Source organism: Melozone crissalis, unplaced genomic scaffold (assembly GCF_028551555.1).
Source record: "Melozone crissalis strain CALT ecotype California unplaced genomic scaffold, PUWL_Pcris_2 ptg000005l_1, whole genome shotgun sequence".
NCBI lineage: Eukaryota > Metazoa > Chordata > Aves > Passeriformes > Passerellidae > Melozone > Melozone crissalis.
The window spans coordinates 53,324,386-53,339,462 of NW_026535783.1; the positions used below are offsets into that span (position 1 = coordinate 53,324,386).

At 40.9% G+C, this 15,077-nt stretch overlaps 2 protein-coding genes across 2 annotated transcripts; both read right to left on the minus strand.

The window, feature by feature from the left end:
• Positions 1–245: 245 nt before the first annotated feature.
• MRPS36 (mitochondrial ribosomal protein S36) lies at positions 246–7,554 on the minus strand. The gene is made up of 4 exons (XM_054285584.1): positions 7,469–7,554; positions 6,386–6,449; positions 1,864–2,066; positions 246–630 (listed from the first exon to the last, which is right to left on the minus strand). The coding sequence occupies exons 1-4, from the start codon at positions 7,505–7,507 to the stop codon at positions 613–615; spliced, it is 324 nt and encodes a 107-aa protein (XP_054141559.1). The 5' UTR covers positions 7,508–7,554; the 3' UTR covers positions 246–612.
• A 635-nt stretch (positions 7,555–8,189) lies between these two features.
• Positions 8,190–14,563, minus strand: CENPH (centromere protein H). Its single transcript, XM_054289589.1, has 9 exons — positions 14,286–14,563; positions 14,138–14,193; positions 12,895–12,961; positions 12,443–12,517; positions 11,715–11,771; positions 10,769–10,832; positions 10,435–10,486; positions 9,120–9,274; positions 8,190–8,396 (listed from the first exon to the last, which is right to left on the minus strand). The coding sequence occupies exons 1-9, from the start codon at positions 14,561–14,563 to the stop codon at positions 8,304–8,306; spliced, it is 897 nt and encodes a 298-aa protein (XP_054145564.1). The 3' UTR covers positions 8,190–8,303.
• Positions 14,564–15,077: the final 514 nt, after the last annotated feature.

Consider the following 15,077-nt stretch of genomic DNA (forward strand, 5'->3'; position numbering starts at 1 on the left):
ATTGCCAAGATGGACCAGGCTCTTCCTAGTGGTGCCAAGCAGTAGAACAAGAGGCAGTGGGCAGAAGCAGATGCCCAGGAAGTTCCGCCTGGACATGAGGAAGAACTTTATGGTGCAGATGACCATGCACTGGAACAGATTGCTCAGAGAGGGTGTGGAGTCTCCCTCACTGGAAATACTCAAGCATCATCTGGACACAATCCTGTGCCATATGTTCTGGGATGACCCTGCTTGAGCAGGAAGGTCAATAAAAATGACCCATTGTGGTCCCTTCCAACCTGATCCATTCTGTGACTTTGTGATCTCAACCAGTGGAAAAATAAAATGACTCTGTTAGATTGTTGACTTTTCAAATGGCTAATTAGAAAAATATTTTAATGGTGCAGACATCATATATATTCAATTGCTATTAGCCATCAACATAAAATCCTTCTCAGTCACAAACAAATCAGTATATTGTGTGTTGTGTCAATCTTCTCACCCATCATATGGGATTTTATTAAAGCTATTAGTATACAATAATTTTTAATATTAAGGCATTTTAATTTAATGCCTTTATTGTGAATATAATACCTCATTCTTCAACAGTGGCCAAGAAACTATCTTCCACATTTATTCTGGACCTCCACGCTGTAAAAGAAAATCATACAGTTAAATATATTCCACTAATAGAACTTAAAACTGAGATAAAAATCTCTTTTAAACTGTTATAGACTAAGAGACACAGTTCTAGTTTTAATTTCTGATTTAAATATTGACCTATACAAGAACAGATAGTGTGGATATCAGTATCCACCAGTCATGGCTACATTTTTTTCAAGGGAAAGTACAAAAAAATTGAGCAAGACAACACATGCCACCTACAGTTACAGCTGCTTCCATGTCTCTTTCTCTGAAGAAACCTGACTCTTATCCTTCAAAAGGTCTGACAAACACAATGCTAAGAGACACAAGTTTTAAAATAACTTTCACTGCCTACGTTCCAAACTGCAAAGTAAAAACAAAGCCAAACAGAGTCATTACAATCTTAATGAGAAATCAGAAAGGCATTCAGTTCATTATTTTTCCAACAAAATTATTTTACAACTTACCTCACTGTTAACCAAACATGCAAAAAGTCAAAAAGTGTATTACTGTGGGAAATAACTGATTTTACTTCTACTATATAGATGCAGCCTACTTGCACACAAGAAGATTTCTAGATTTCCTCTACTAACACAGTTATGCTATTTATGCCCTTACCATTTAACAAAACTTTGCAAGCATCTTTTAATTTCAAACTCACCATCACCTCACAAATTCCTCAAATTTTGTGCATTGTCCCTTTTCAACCATCAGTTTTTACAACTGAGAATTGTTGCAGAATAGAAGCAGGTTTTTCTTGCCTTTCATGTAAAATTTCATATTTACAAGTATTGCAGAAAATACTTATATCAAGTTTAATAAAATGTTTCCACTACTAGAAATACAAGAGTTAATTTACTAATAAATAACTTATAAAACTAATTTGAGAAATATTTTGTACTTTGATCACCTGGTAATAGCCTTTTCTGGTCTAAAAACTTCTGTGATCCTGCTCAGCAAAGTCAAATTACACTTTAAACAGCTGTTATAAAACAGGTAGTGGTGGCAATTAATGCAGGCTATGACTATCACCAGCTTACTTGCACATCTGTTCTAAGTCCAAATCTCTCTACTCAGTGGTACCATGCTACTATGCAGTGAGATTTGGTACCTTCTGTATTAAGAATTGGTACATTGGGTACTGCATATGAAAACCATGAAAGCCCAGGGCACACTCTTATAAAGAATTACTATGTAATACCATACCAGAAGAAGTAGAAATTAAAGAAGAAAACTTACTTGAATATACTCAATCTCTTCATCTGACATTTGTCTCCTTCTGTATTTCTGAGGTAAACTTCTTGCTAATTCAGAAGTGTCTGGTGTGCCTTGTACTCTACTAACACGTGAAATATTTTGAAAGGCCGGTGATGTGCCTCCTACAGATTCCTGTGCTTTTGAAGCAAGGAGAGATGGCATACTTGCTTGTAGAGATTCCTGTACTGAAACCCAGATTTTAAAACCATTTACAGAAATGTTACTAGACTGTAAAATTAATAAGCAGCCAATAAAATCTACCATTGCCTGAAAATCTCATTCACTACAACAAACACCTAAAAGAATTAAATCACTCTACTTCTCACAACCTGTTTTTATTGTTGTTAAATGTATCAAGTGCAGACTCTAAAAATGCTGACAGTAGTATGAATGGCAGAAACGCTGATGTGGAGACGAAAGATCAACATACACCCTAACAATGGCTTTTTCACTGAGAAAGGTGTACTCGGAGAAAAAGCATAAAGTTATGTAAATGTTTGTGTGTGGGCAATTATGTAGAAGATAACTGAGATGATGCTTTTAGTTTACTACAACTGAAAAGACAGACAAGTGAAAAAGATCTAGAGGCTTACAGAAAGATAAAGCTCGCAGCCAGAACAGGCCACAACATGCAATGCAGGGCTGCACCCATTTTTAATATTACAAAATGGCATCCTATCACATTTTGTTAATGATGTGCAGAATGACAAGTATCAGGCATCAGCAGTCAATGTTAATGAAATGTAAAGACCAAGGAGTGCATGAAGTTCTTCACAGGTGAGGATCAGGAGCTAAGCTTCAGGAATTCACATCAGAAAAGTTGCCTTGATTGTGCAGATAGAAGAGATGACAAAAGGGTAATGTCACAGTCAGTGTTCCAAACCTTACGTCTGTCCCACCATAGCTGATTTTACAATGGAAATATGCAATTGCCCCACTAGGCAGGACAGAGATCATAGCAATATGTTCATTTCAGGACTCAGTCGTATATATGGGATAGGATCCATCCCAGGTGATGAGGGAGCTGGCAGATGAGCTTGCAAAGCTGCTCTCCATCATTTGCCAACAGTCCTGGCTCACTGGTGAGGTTCCAGAGGACTGGAAACTGGCCAGTGTGACTGCCATTCATAAAAAGCATGGGAAGGAGGATCCTGGCAATTATAGGCCAGTTAGCCTGACCTCTGTACCAGGTAAGGTTCTGGAACAGTTTATACCGAGTGCCAGCACACAGCACTCACAGGATGGCCAGGGTGTCAGAACCAGCCAGCACAGGTTTACGGGGGACAGGTTGTGTTTCACCAACCTGAACTCCTTTTATGACCAAGTGACCCACCTGGTGGATGTGGGAAAGGCTGTGGATGTTGTGTACCTGGACTTCAGCAAGGCCTTGGCACTGTCTCCCACAGCACACTCCTGGAAAAGCTGGGAGCCCACGGCTTGGACAGGAGCTCTCTGTGCTGGGTTAGGAACTGGCTGGATGGCCGGGCCCAGAGGGTGCTGGTGAATGGTGCTGCATCCAGCTGGTGGCTGCTCACCAGAGGTGTCCCTCAGGGGTCTGTGCTGGGGCCAGTGCTGTTCAATGTCTTTATTGATGACATGGATGAGGGGATTGAGGCTTTCAGTAGTGAATTTGCAGATGACACTGAGCTGGGATCGTGTGTCGATCTGTTGGAAGGTGGGAGGGCTCTGCAGAGAGACCTGGAATGACTGAATGGATGGGCAGAGTCCAGCAGGATGAAGTTTAACAAGTCCAGTTGTCAAGTCCTGCATTTTGGCCACAGTAACCCCCAGTAATTTTACAGGCTGTGGGTGGTGTGGCTGGACAGTGCCCAGGCAGAAAGGGACCTGGGGGTGCTGGTGACAGCGGCTGAACACGAGCCAGCAGTGTGCCCTGGTGGCCTTACAGGCCAGTGGCATCCTGGCCTGTGTCAGGAACAGTGTGGCCAGCAGGAGCAGGGAGGTCACCCTTCCCTGTACTCGGCACTGGTGAGGCAGCACCTTGAGTGCTGTGTCCAGCTCTGGGCCCTCAGTTTGGGAAGGACCTTGAGACACCCGAGCAGGTCCAGAGGAGGCAACCAGGCTGGTGAGGGGCTTGGAACACAAACCCTGTGAGGAACGGCTGAGGGAGCTGGGGGTGTTTAGCCTGGAGAAAAGGAGACTCAGGGGTGCCCTTATCACTCCTAAAACTCCCTGAAAGGTGGCTGTAGTCAGATGGGGGTTGGTCTCTTCGTCCAGGCAAAATCTGACAGAATCAGAGGACACAGTCTTAAGCTGCACCAAGGGAAGTACAGGTTGGATATCTGGAAAAAGTTTTTTAACTAACAAGTGATAAAGTACTGAAGTGGTCTGCCTGGGGAGGTAGTGCAGTCACCATCCCTGGATGTGTTTAAAAAAAGACTGGATGTGGCACTCAGTGCCATGGTTTAGCTGAGGTGTTAGGGCAAGGGTTGGACTCAATGATCTTGAAGTTCTCTTCCAGATCTTGAAGTTCTCTTCCAACCTTCTAGTCACCCTGTGATATGTAAGGGTAAAACACCTGACAAAGCTGAATGCTTCCACAGAAGTCCTTCCCAATGCTCCAGAAAATTGAGCAAGACAAGTGCAACATCTAACAGCTGGACAGAAGCTCTATATAATTATAAAATAAGCAGCATGAAAACAGCATATGCAAAAGCATGTGAGCAGCTACAACAGCACAGTTTTGCCTGCCTTTGCCCTTCCTGGCTCCAGCAAGACCAATGACCACAAAGGAGAGGGAGCCTTAATGAAATTTTAGCCTTAATGAATCTGATGCAGTTGCAGGATTGGGACAAACAATCAAACACTTGCAGCACTGTGATGAAACTACCATTGAGAGGCATATTAAGAAGTTGTCAGTCATAAGACTGGGTCTGAAAGTCCCAAGGTGGTTCAGAAATAATGGAAGATCCCAAACAGAGCACCCATCAGGAGTAGCATATTTGCATATTTATTGTGAACAGGGGGCAAAGTATTTTTGTTTCAAGAAATAATAGACCTTACATTAAAAAAAAAAAAAAAAAAAAGGGGGGGGGGGAAAGGCAAGAAAAAAAGGAAGAAAAAAAGCCGTTTCTCCAAGTTTGTTTCACCATGAAAGTCTAGAGATTTGTCAAGGATTTTCCTCTACTGTATGTTTCAGTCTGAAGTGTAGTTGGAATAGACTCATTAGTGAATTAAAAACATGAGAACTGCAGTAATCAGAAATTTTACTATTGCTGCTTTAGTTCTATTACAGTCTCTACTACATCTCTCCCTGTTTGAGACCATAATGTTGCAGCATTAATAGGCCCACTGGAATTGGGCTGGCCTTTCACATCCCTAGTTGCTCTGAGGAGCCATTTAGTGATGTAGGAGCAACAATCTGGTACAATTAAATGCAGGTTTTGCTACAGCATTCAAGCAAGACAAAGTAGGTTGCGGTTTACTAACAAGACAACAGATCCTGATGAAGGTAGAAAAGTCTAACATACTTAAAAGATACAGTCACAAGAATCTTCTGACACAGAGATAAACAAGAGGTCAGAAACACATTTTCAAGCTTTTGAGAAAGTAGTTCACTGGCATGAGAGGTGGTGCATTTAGCAGAACTGTGCAAAATGTGCAGAAGTTTTACAGAAAGTTATTGCAGAAAATAGTTCCTGAAGAGTTCACAGGCAAGTCAGAAGAGGCATTTATATGCACTGTGGAGGCTTTCAAATGTTAAACTAAACTTCAACTAAACTGTGGGCTTGGTAATCCTGACAAATAACTAGGCATAGTATAATATCAAAAGAAGTGAGAATAATGTAACAGAGCTTTTAAAGACAACTTCTACTTTTCTTTCAGATGCTTTTTGACCCAAAAGGACTTCTAAATCAACATATTGCTAATATAAGTTTGTTGTTTAAATATAATAGTATTGGGAATACCATAAATATCAACACAGGTATAAAAGTTAATGACAAAGATTGCAATGAATTTTTTTTCCCCTTAACATTAGTTAGTAACACAAGAAAATACTTCTTAAAATGTACAGAGGGTTGGATCTCCCAGCTATAATTATGTTTTGAAAAAACAGCAGAAAATACATCACACACTTCAACTAAGAAAAAATGAGGAAAATGAAACATCATTTATGCAAATATCACTGAATAACTAAAGCTGCTTCAAACTGACTTGGGCACAGTAACTTCCGTAAATATTAATATTTGGGAAAATGTGACTTTATATAAAGTAGAACACAAACACTGGAAGTCCTTGTGAATCTTTCTTGACAAAAAAAATATAGATCTGCATGCACTATGTGTCTACACACAGCTGCACAGAAAAGAAGTTGTGGAGAAAGTTCAAGAGTTGCCTTCAAACTAAACCAAGCATGTTTCAAAAACCTCACTCCAACTCAGTTCAGCTGTATAGCTGAAAGACAGAAATTGGGTCCCGGTTTTTAAATACAACAGTCCATGTAAAGAAATGTGGCGCAAGCTGTATCCATATCCAAAATACTTACTTTTAGGTCTGGGACCACTTTTTCTGTCTGGGAACTTTATTAATGGAGTATGTGGCTTGACTACCTAGAAGGAGACCAGGCAGTGGGAGAAACAGACACAGGTTACCGTGAATAATAAAATGTATCAACCAACCACTCTAAACAGCTGTTCTCTGCTCCACTACTCTGATACACTTACTGCTTCTTGAAGTCCTAAGTTTACCTCAGGAGGAAGTCTACTTTAAAAAGCAGTCCTGCACTCTGAGGTCCAGAGCAGGTTTGTCTTCCTTTTCCCATCAGTCTGTGTGTATGCAGAAACAGCCACTGCTATTGCATAAATGCAATCACAACGCAATGTGCTCTGGTTAGAACCCATCCAGAGTGCTGTGTCCAGCTCTGGGGTCCCCAAAGGAAAAAAAACATGGACTGGAGTGAGTCCAAAGCAGGGCCGTTAAGATCTTCAGAGGGTGTCCTCACCTCTCCTGTGAGACAGGCTGAGTGCTGGGGTTGTTCAGCCTGAAGAATGCACTGGGGAGACCTTACAATCCAAAGGGCAGGTTTGGATTAAAAACATTAGGAAGATTAGGAAGAAATTCTTTATTTTGAGGGTGCTGCAGCACTGGCAGAAGATGCCCACAGCATCTGTGGCTGTCCCATCCCTGGAAGTGCCTTAGACCAGGTTGGATGGAGGTTTGAGCAACCTGGTCTAATAAAGGTGTCCCTGCCCACGGCAGGGGGGTGCTGCAACTAGGTGACCTTTAAGGTCCCTTCCGATCCAAACCATGCCGTGGTTCCACAGTGCTTTAGCACATGGAATCGCGAGCTGTGCTCTGCCTGTACAAAGCACTTTCACCTTACAGAGGCCCACCTTAGGAAGGAGCTGCCAGCCAGCTCCGCACCCGCTGCTATCACAGCGTCCGGCACCTGCGACACCGTGTGCACGCGGCTGCACAGCTCTCCCCAAGGACACCGGCCGCCCCGGCGGCATCTCCTCATCCTGCGGCCGTCTCGACCTGCTGCCCGGCGGCGACAGCAGAAGCGAGCCCCGCCGCCCGATCCAGGGCTCCGGCTGTCTCAGACATGCCGTCCCGGGGACGCCCTTACCTGCACCGCCCTTGTAGCGGCCGCCATCTTGCTGCCCATGGTGAGGAGCCTGAGGGGCAGCTCGGGGCCCCGCCCACAGCCACTAACGCCGGTACGGGCGGGGCCTGTCTAGGGGCGGGGCCTGTCTAGGGGCGGAGCCTGTCTAGGGGCGGGGCCTGTCTAGAGGCGGGGCCTGTCTAGGGGCGGGGCCTGTCTAGGGGCGGGGCCTGTCTAGGGGCGGGGCCGCAGCGGAGGCCTGGCCTGCCAAACCAGCCACTTTACCGTGAGTTAAAAAAAACTCCAAACCAAGCAAAACATTTTCAGTAAAATCAGCGTTTTATTATTAGATCAAGACATCCACCTACAAAAAATAGCTGGCAATCACTCACCAAGTTAAAAGTGAAGCTACACACCAAGATAATAAGGGACACTACACATTCCTAAACTGTGCTATGCCCCAAGAGTCAATTTCCTTCAAACATCAAACAAAGAACACCAAGTTAAAAAAGCACAAATTCTACTGAAGACATGCAATTAAAACATTGCTTAGCTGCACAGTCAACAGTATGAAGTCACCTCTGCAGACAAGAGTCAGTGCTAACAGGAGCAAAAATTTTTGGTGTTTAAAATGATACATAATGCCTTAAAACCAAAAATAGTCCCAACTCCAGACTTGCTCATAAATTTTCCTGACTGAGCATTTGACTGGGACTGAGCAGCCCTTTGACACAGTCTATTTCTCTGGAGAGAACAACATCTTCCAGAAAGGTCAAATTTTAAAATTTAAGATACATAAAATTTATCAAGTTTAGTTAAAATGCACACAATGTATAAAATAAACACCACATCTCCTGACTCACTGACTCACTACATTTTTTTCAAACTGTAGAACAATTGCCTTTAAAGATTCATCTTCTGCCCAGTTAATTCTGCTTCCAATTATGATGTTCTATAAATGAGAAAGATTTACAGGTTAAAACAAGGCCTTGTAAAGGACAATTCCTAGTAAAATATCTTAAAGAAAGTCTGCTTTATAATTTTAATTTGAAAGCCCTTGAAATTCACTAGTGTTTGAAGCAGGCAGGATGGAGGGAAAAAGGAGAAAGGGAAGTATTGCTTTAGATCCTATTGTTGATACATAGGCAAAAAACCCTCAAATCCATGCTTTTTTATCTTCTAGAGGGCCTTGCATACTACCTCTATGTTAAATACAGAAACCTAGAGAACGTTTTTAACAATATGAAATAAAGTTTGCCTCAACAAAAATAAGTTAACATTCTCACCCTGCCATTTTGGATTGAAAAGGGGAATTTAAATTTAGCCAAAGAGAATTTGCTCTACTTAGGGCTGAGAAAATTTCAGGAATACAAAGCCAAGAGATAGTTTTAGACTCTTATCTAAATGCCAGTACAATGTTAAATTTCTCGTTCTGAATTTGAGATGTAAGACTGTCTCTAAACTCTGTAAAAAAATAATGCAAAGATGCTTGTGACCATTTCATTCTCTTAGCCTTTAAAGCAGAAGTTTTTCTTCTATACACAGTTCTTCCATTATTAAACTTAAAGGTTTTAACAACACAAAATTGTTTTCTAAGTTATATTTGCCATACAATGTAATATCTTGAGTGTAATCAAAAATCGTAAACTTGGTTCTAAAAGCCACACAACATTACCTGGAACACATGTTGAATTATTGTAGTAATCCATCTTTGTTTTTCTAATTTATAAAGCATCTTCTCATGTAAATTCACATATGCTTGTTTCTCCTTTTGCCTTTTCTTCATGGTATGAATTTGCTGTAGTTTCTCTCTTCCATGTTTTGTTTGTACTGTTACATTATTAGGAAAATTAAGCATTAAATAGTTATGTGTACAGTAGAAATGAAGATACTCTTTTCCTCACAGCCACCTAAAGCACTTCCAGTGCATAATCCTTATTTCACACTCCACTCCTTCCCTCATATATTCCTCAATATATTTCTTTTATGAAAGAAGCAACACACGTGTGGCTACTTGGTTATCAAACTATATCAGTTGGTTCCCTGGCCAACTGTAAAACAGAATGTACATTGTATGCTGCCTGCATTTCCCTCACACAGGGAGTAATTTGCATCTCTTTCCTATACCCTGTTTTTGAGTGCCACAACTTTTATAGGTCTTTTTTATACCTTTTAAAGACCCTTACTCCTTTTTCAGATTTCACTGAAACCAAATTCCAAAGTCATACAAGGAGAATATGAACATGACCAGCGAATATTACTATTTTTATAGGAAACCAGGTTAAAAACTAGACTGATTAAAAGTGTTTAGGAGCAGTTCATGTGTTGAAAGAATGTCGGCAGAGCATTCCTTCCTTTATCTGCAGAGATATCAGTATGTTCATTTTTCCCATGTGAGCAGTTATTTCACTGTGTTCGTTCATTACTGTCTACATATACACAACTCCCTGCACGTGAATCAAACAATAGCTGTTAGAATTGGTGGCAAACCTGGTCACGAAAGAAAGAACATTCAAAGAACACATTTACCATATGAAGTTCTGAATATTGATGTCACATCTAAATTTGACCCACTCTAACAAGACTACTGAAAATCAATATATGTATACTTCTTTCTAAGCAAATTCCCCCTCTATTCTGCAAATACCTCATAAATGTGCCATAGGACAAAAAAGTATCTTTTAGGTGCTGTAAGGCTGATTTAAATGACTAAACAATGTGTAACTTTCTGAGGAGCTTACCTGAAATAATAAAATGCTGCCACGTTGTTTTTGAGTATTGTCTTGCATCTCTCATTCTAATGTGTCAGTCTCACAAGTAAGGAACACAACAGCTCATCTCTTTCTACTCTTTTAACAAGTTTTATAACTGTGTTGAGTTTTGCTGCTTCCCATGTAAATTAATAATACTACAAGAGTAACTTTAAAATATGAACTATATGAACTCTACATTAAAATACAAACCAAAGTCAATACAGGTAACACACTTACAGAGTCTTTCCATTTTAATGTTAATCAGCTGCTGTTCCTTCTGATGTACTTGCTGAAAGGAAACAAAAAGTATTTTCCAGACTCTTGTCTTCAAAAATACTGAAAGATGCTAATTCAGTCCCCAAAACCAGCTAAGGATAACTCTAAGCCAGACTTACTTACATGATCACTTGAAGTAATCCTTAATTTTGACAGCAGTAGGAACTGCACACATGTTACCACATATTTAGCTTTGAATGACTTGTGCAGTCATGCTGCTTTCCAAGTGCACTCCTTCCCACGCTGAGGTTGATTTACCTGCACTACAGTAACAGAAGCTTCAACTGCCACTCACCTGCTGATAGTCAATTATTGTCCAGCTGAGCAATAGTATGTCTTGCATTGTTTCCAGGATCAGACTAAGGAAGGAAACAGTTACATACCTTAAGACCACTAATATAAGTCAATATCATAAATATTTAAATCAACTTTATTTAGTTTAAATAAAGAATTTCTGATTTCTCCTAATAGCAAATTAGTAATACGTGTCACTTCTTTTTGCACTTACACTTACAACATCCCTTCTTTTTACAGTTAATATACTCAGTGTCACTGTAGAGGCCAAAGAGTTCCGTTACTTCCCTCTCAATTCCTCTAAGATTTCATTTAAGTCTGCCCAACATTTTACATCACAGAGTTTGGATGGCATCAAGAAAGCCTAGCCATCTGGAAATGGCTATGAATTAAAGCTCCTAAATCAAGGAGATGCAATCCCTTACCTGTATTTCTGACAGAAATTAAATTTCTCATATTACACTTCATATGCATCCACCTGTTAATAATGGGCAGGCAACAAAAAGCTACTTTTAAAAATGTTTAAGCTTTCAGTTCTATTTCAAAGACATTTTGCTCCTACATAGTTAATTAATAAAGGCAGCAAAGCAGAGGCAAGGCCCTGTTACAAGCCTGTAATGTGTTTGGCTATCATAAATGCAGGTAATTTAGGAACTAAAGACAAAAAGCTCTCTTGGCTACAAGCAGTTCTCACTAGTGAATCAAGAGTTATGATCTCTGTAATCAAAGGTAGGTAAATTCAGAGCCCAACTGCAAATCTACCATGGGTGTATGAAGTCTGATCATGCTGATTCTAGCCAGAAGGTAGACACTATATCATTCTGTCAAATCTAGAAAAAGGAAGCTTGCTTTCACAAGAGGTAAAATGAAATAATCTAGAAATGTGTCACAATAAACTGTGCAAAGTTCATTGCTTTCTAGCTGTCTGACTCCCAAGAACACCTTACCGTGAGTCCTCATCATCTTGTTTCAATTTGTTTCTGAGGGTGTCCACAATTTGGGTCCTGCATATTGCAAGAAATAGCATATGACTGATGAGAACTCATAAGAAACTGAGAAAAGCAGGAAACAGAGAGAAGCAGATTTAAATAAGTAATATAAGAACATAATTTCCAAGATTCCACTTTCGTCCACTTTCACATTGGAATTATATAAACAAAATACTCAGTACCTTTTAAATACCACACTCCTTAAATAATGGGACTTAACTCTCAGGACAGGAAAGATACATCAATGATTATTTGTGAGAATGACAACTCCTTTTTCTCTTGACCAACATATTTGGACACCATTAATCCCAGAGTCTGCAGAAAGGAAGCTGGGCAAAAGTGTAAATTCAAATAAACAGCCATGAAACACATGCCTAACATTATTAAATTCCGTCTTCTCATAGGCATTTGGAAAATACTGCCAAGAAATATGCTTACTGATCTGTACAGTCACTCTTTCCCAACTGTAAAGGAGCTTTTGGGTGTGTACATTTCAACCTGTAAGTTTTTTTGTTTTGGTGGGCTTTTTTTTTGCTTTGTTTTCTACAGCATTCCTATTGTTCAATGGTACTTAAAATCTCCCCAGTCTCCCATATCACTTTAAAATCCTGTACCTATGTATATATGCATCTATGTATGCACACACACAGAGAAAAGCTCCAAGCAAAGGGTGAAGAAAATTCTACCTTTGCAAGGCCAACGTCCTGTTCTGCAAAGAGACTTTTGCATCTTCTAGATATCTTTTCAAATTTTGTGTGGCACTGAAAGACAAAAAGCAATTAGACAGACAAACTGAGTGTGAAGATAACAGAGTTTAAAAGCAGTGTCACATTTTAACTTGCTTTCTACATATCTAATTTTAGAATTTTTCATGTGAGCCACAAATCATTAGGGCCAGGAGTAATTTAGCATGTGGAACTATATTAGCGAATTCTAGCCATCATGTAAAGGACTGCAAATTTAAAACCCACATCAGATACAGAAGTACATTGGGAGGATGAATACAGCATTTCTTCCCCACAATTCTTCTTAGTTTTCATTATTTTCACCAATCTTTTCTGAAGTACTGATTGTAAATCCAGCAATTCACTAGGAAGGAATAACTAGAAGAGAATTTTGAAGCTATCTGGTGACATACCTCTGGCTAAAGTCTTCTTCAATTTCATTATCAAGGAAATTTTCCTGACCTGCAAAAGACAATGTTGCTAAAACAAGCACAACAGAGACTTTTAAATACAATCTATAGAGCACAAACGATTAGCATTTTTGTGTGAACAAGTTATTTCTTACTTCTACCTCAAAGCTTTATTATCTTTTATTGTTAATGAGGCTATGCTATCAACCAGCTGTATCAGAGAAATAATTAATTTAGCATTTTTTAGATAAGCTAGAGCTGGTTCTTGCCATCGCTCTATGTATGCCACTGGATAGTTCAACAGAAGAGCATGTACCCAACTGCACCCTGGGCTGTATCAGAAATGTGTCCAGCTGTTCAAGAGAGGTGATTCTGCCCCTCTACACAGCTCTTGGCAGACTGGTGTGCTGCATCTAGGCATAAGAAGGACATGGATCTCTTAGAGAAGGTCCAGAGGAGGGCAATGATCAGAGGGCTGGAGCACCTCTCCTATGAGGAAAAGGGTGAGAGAGTGGTTGTTCAGCTTGGAGAAGGAGGATGGGGATTTTGCTGAGTCCTTGCAAATGAAGGAGCTTACAAGAGAGCTGGAGAAGAGCTTTTTACTAAGGTACGTAGTTTGTATTTGGAAGATGGTAGGTTTAAATTAGATATACTGTGGGGTGATGAGGCACTGGTAGAGAGATTGCCCAGAGAAGCTGTGGATGCCTCATCCCTGGGAGTGTTCAAGATCAGGTTGTCAGGTTGAATAGGGCTCTGAGCAGGATGATTTAGTGGAAGTGGCTGTGCATGGTGGGAGGTTAGGAACCAGATGTGTTTAATGTCCCTTCCAACCCAAATAATCTCTTGACTCTACAGGTAATGGAAACACCTTAAATCAGTATTGCTGCCAAACAGTTTGACAAACTTTTGGCAAGACTTCAGCCCCAGTGACCAGATTTCTGAAAACCATCACTACATGTCAGGTGAACGTAAAGTTCAAACCCATAAAAGGAAGGAGAGGACAGCAGGCAGCAGCTATATGGCATCTTTGCAAACACTCAAATATGTCTCAAAAGCTGCATAGAAAATGTGTTAAAATGTACAGCCAGGAAAAAAAACCCCATCATTATCATAAGGAACACTCTTAATAAATAATTAAAGAAAAGATTAACAAACTATGTAAATATATATTTATATATTAAAATATAAATGCCACATCTCATTCTTTGTTAGTGCAACATCCCACTGAGGGGAGGGATATACTTACCGGCAAGAATAGCCGTTTTGTGCTCTCTGAGCTGCTCCTTCAGTAGGTCCCTCAGGCTGCGGCGGAAGTAAAGCGACAACGGTCAGAGGCTGCGCATCCCTTCATCCCACCCCCAGGCTGCTCCCCGTCGCGTCCCGCCAGCACTAACCGGACCAGACTGCGGACATCCAAGTCGCCGGAGCCGTCGCCGCTGCACTGGTACAACGCCGGGGCCGGAGTCAGCTCCAGCTCTCGGGCCGGGGCCGGGGCCGGGGCCGGGGCCGGGGCCGGGGCCGGGGCCGAGTCCGACTCCTGGCTCAACGCCGCCATGACAGCACCTTCAAAACGCGCGCCTCGCGCTTCCCGCGCCTGCGCAGAGTAGCGGCGGGGTGGCGCTGCCCTCAGTGGCCTGGTCCCGTACGTGCGAGCGAAAAAAGAAAATAACATCGTCAGAGCACTAGGTAAAGCGCAATAGTTCTTCCCTCTGACCTAGTCCTCACATGGAGATAGAAGCAATAGGTGCAAGCTACTAACGGAAGTAAAAAATTGACTGCAAAAAATTAACACTGAGTGAAGAGAGCTGCATAAAACAAGACTTAATTGGGTTTAAGAGCAAGTGCAGCTGTCAACCCAGCACAATGATCCTGTTTACCATTAAACCATGACCTGAAATGTGAAATGTGTCATATTCACACATTATTGAACACGGCCAGTGCGAAAAACGCCAATCTCTTGTGTTTTTTTAATTTTAAAAGTTTAATACTAATAAAATGGTTATAAAAATAATAATACAATTAGAGTAATAATAATTTGGACAATTTGAATTAGGACAATTAGAAATATGAGACAGTAGAACTAAAGAGTTACGGATGTTGGGGTGCCTTTTTCGGTGCAGCACAAGCCCGAAACACGACACACGTCTACAAAGGATTAACCCTTAAAAACAATAGCCTGTTGCATA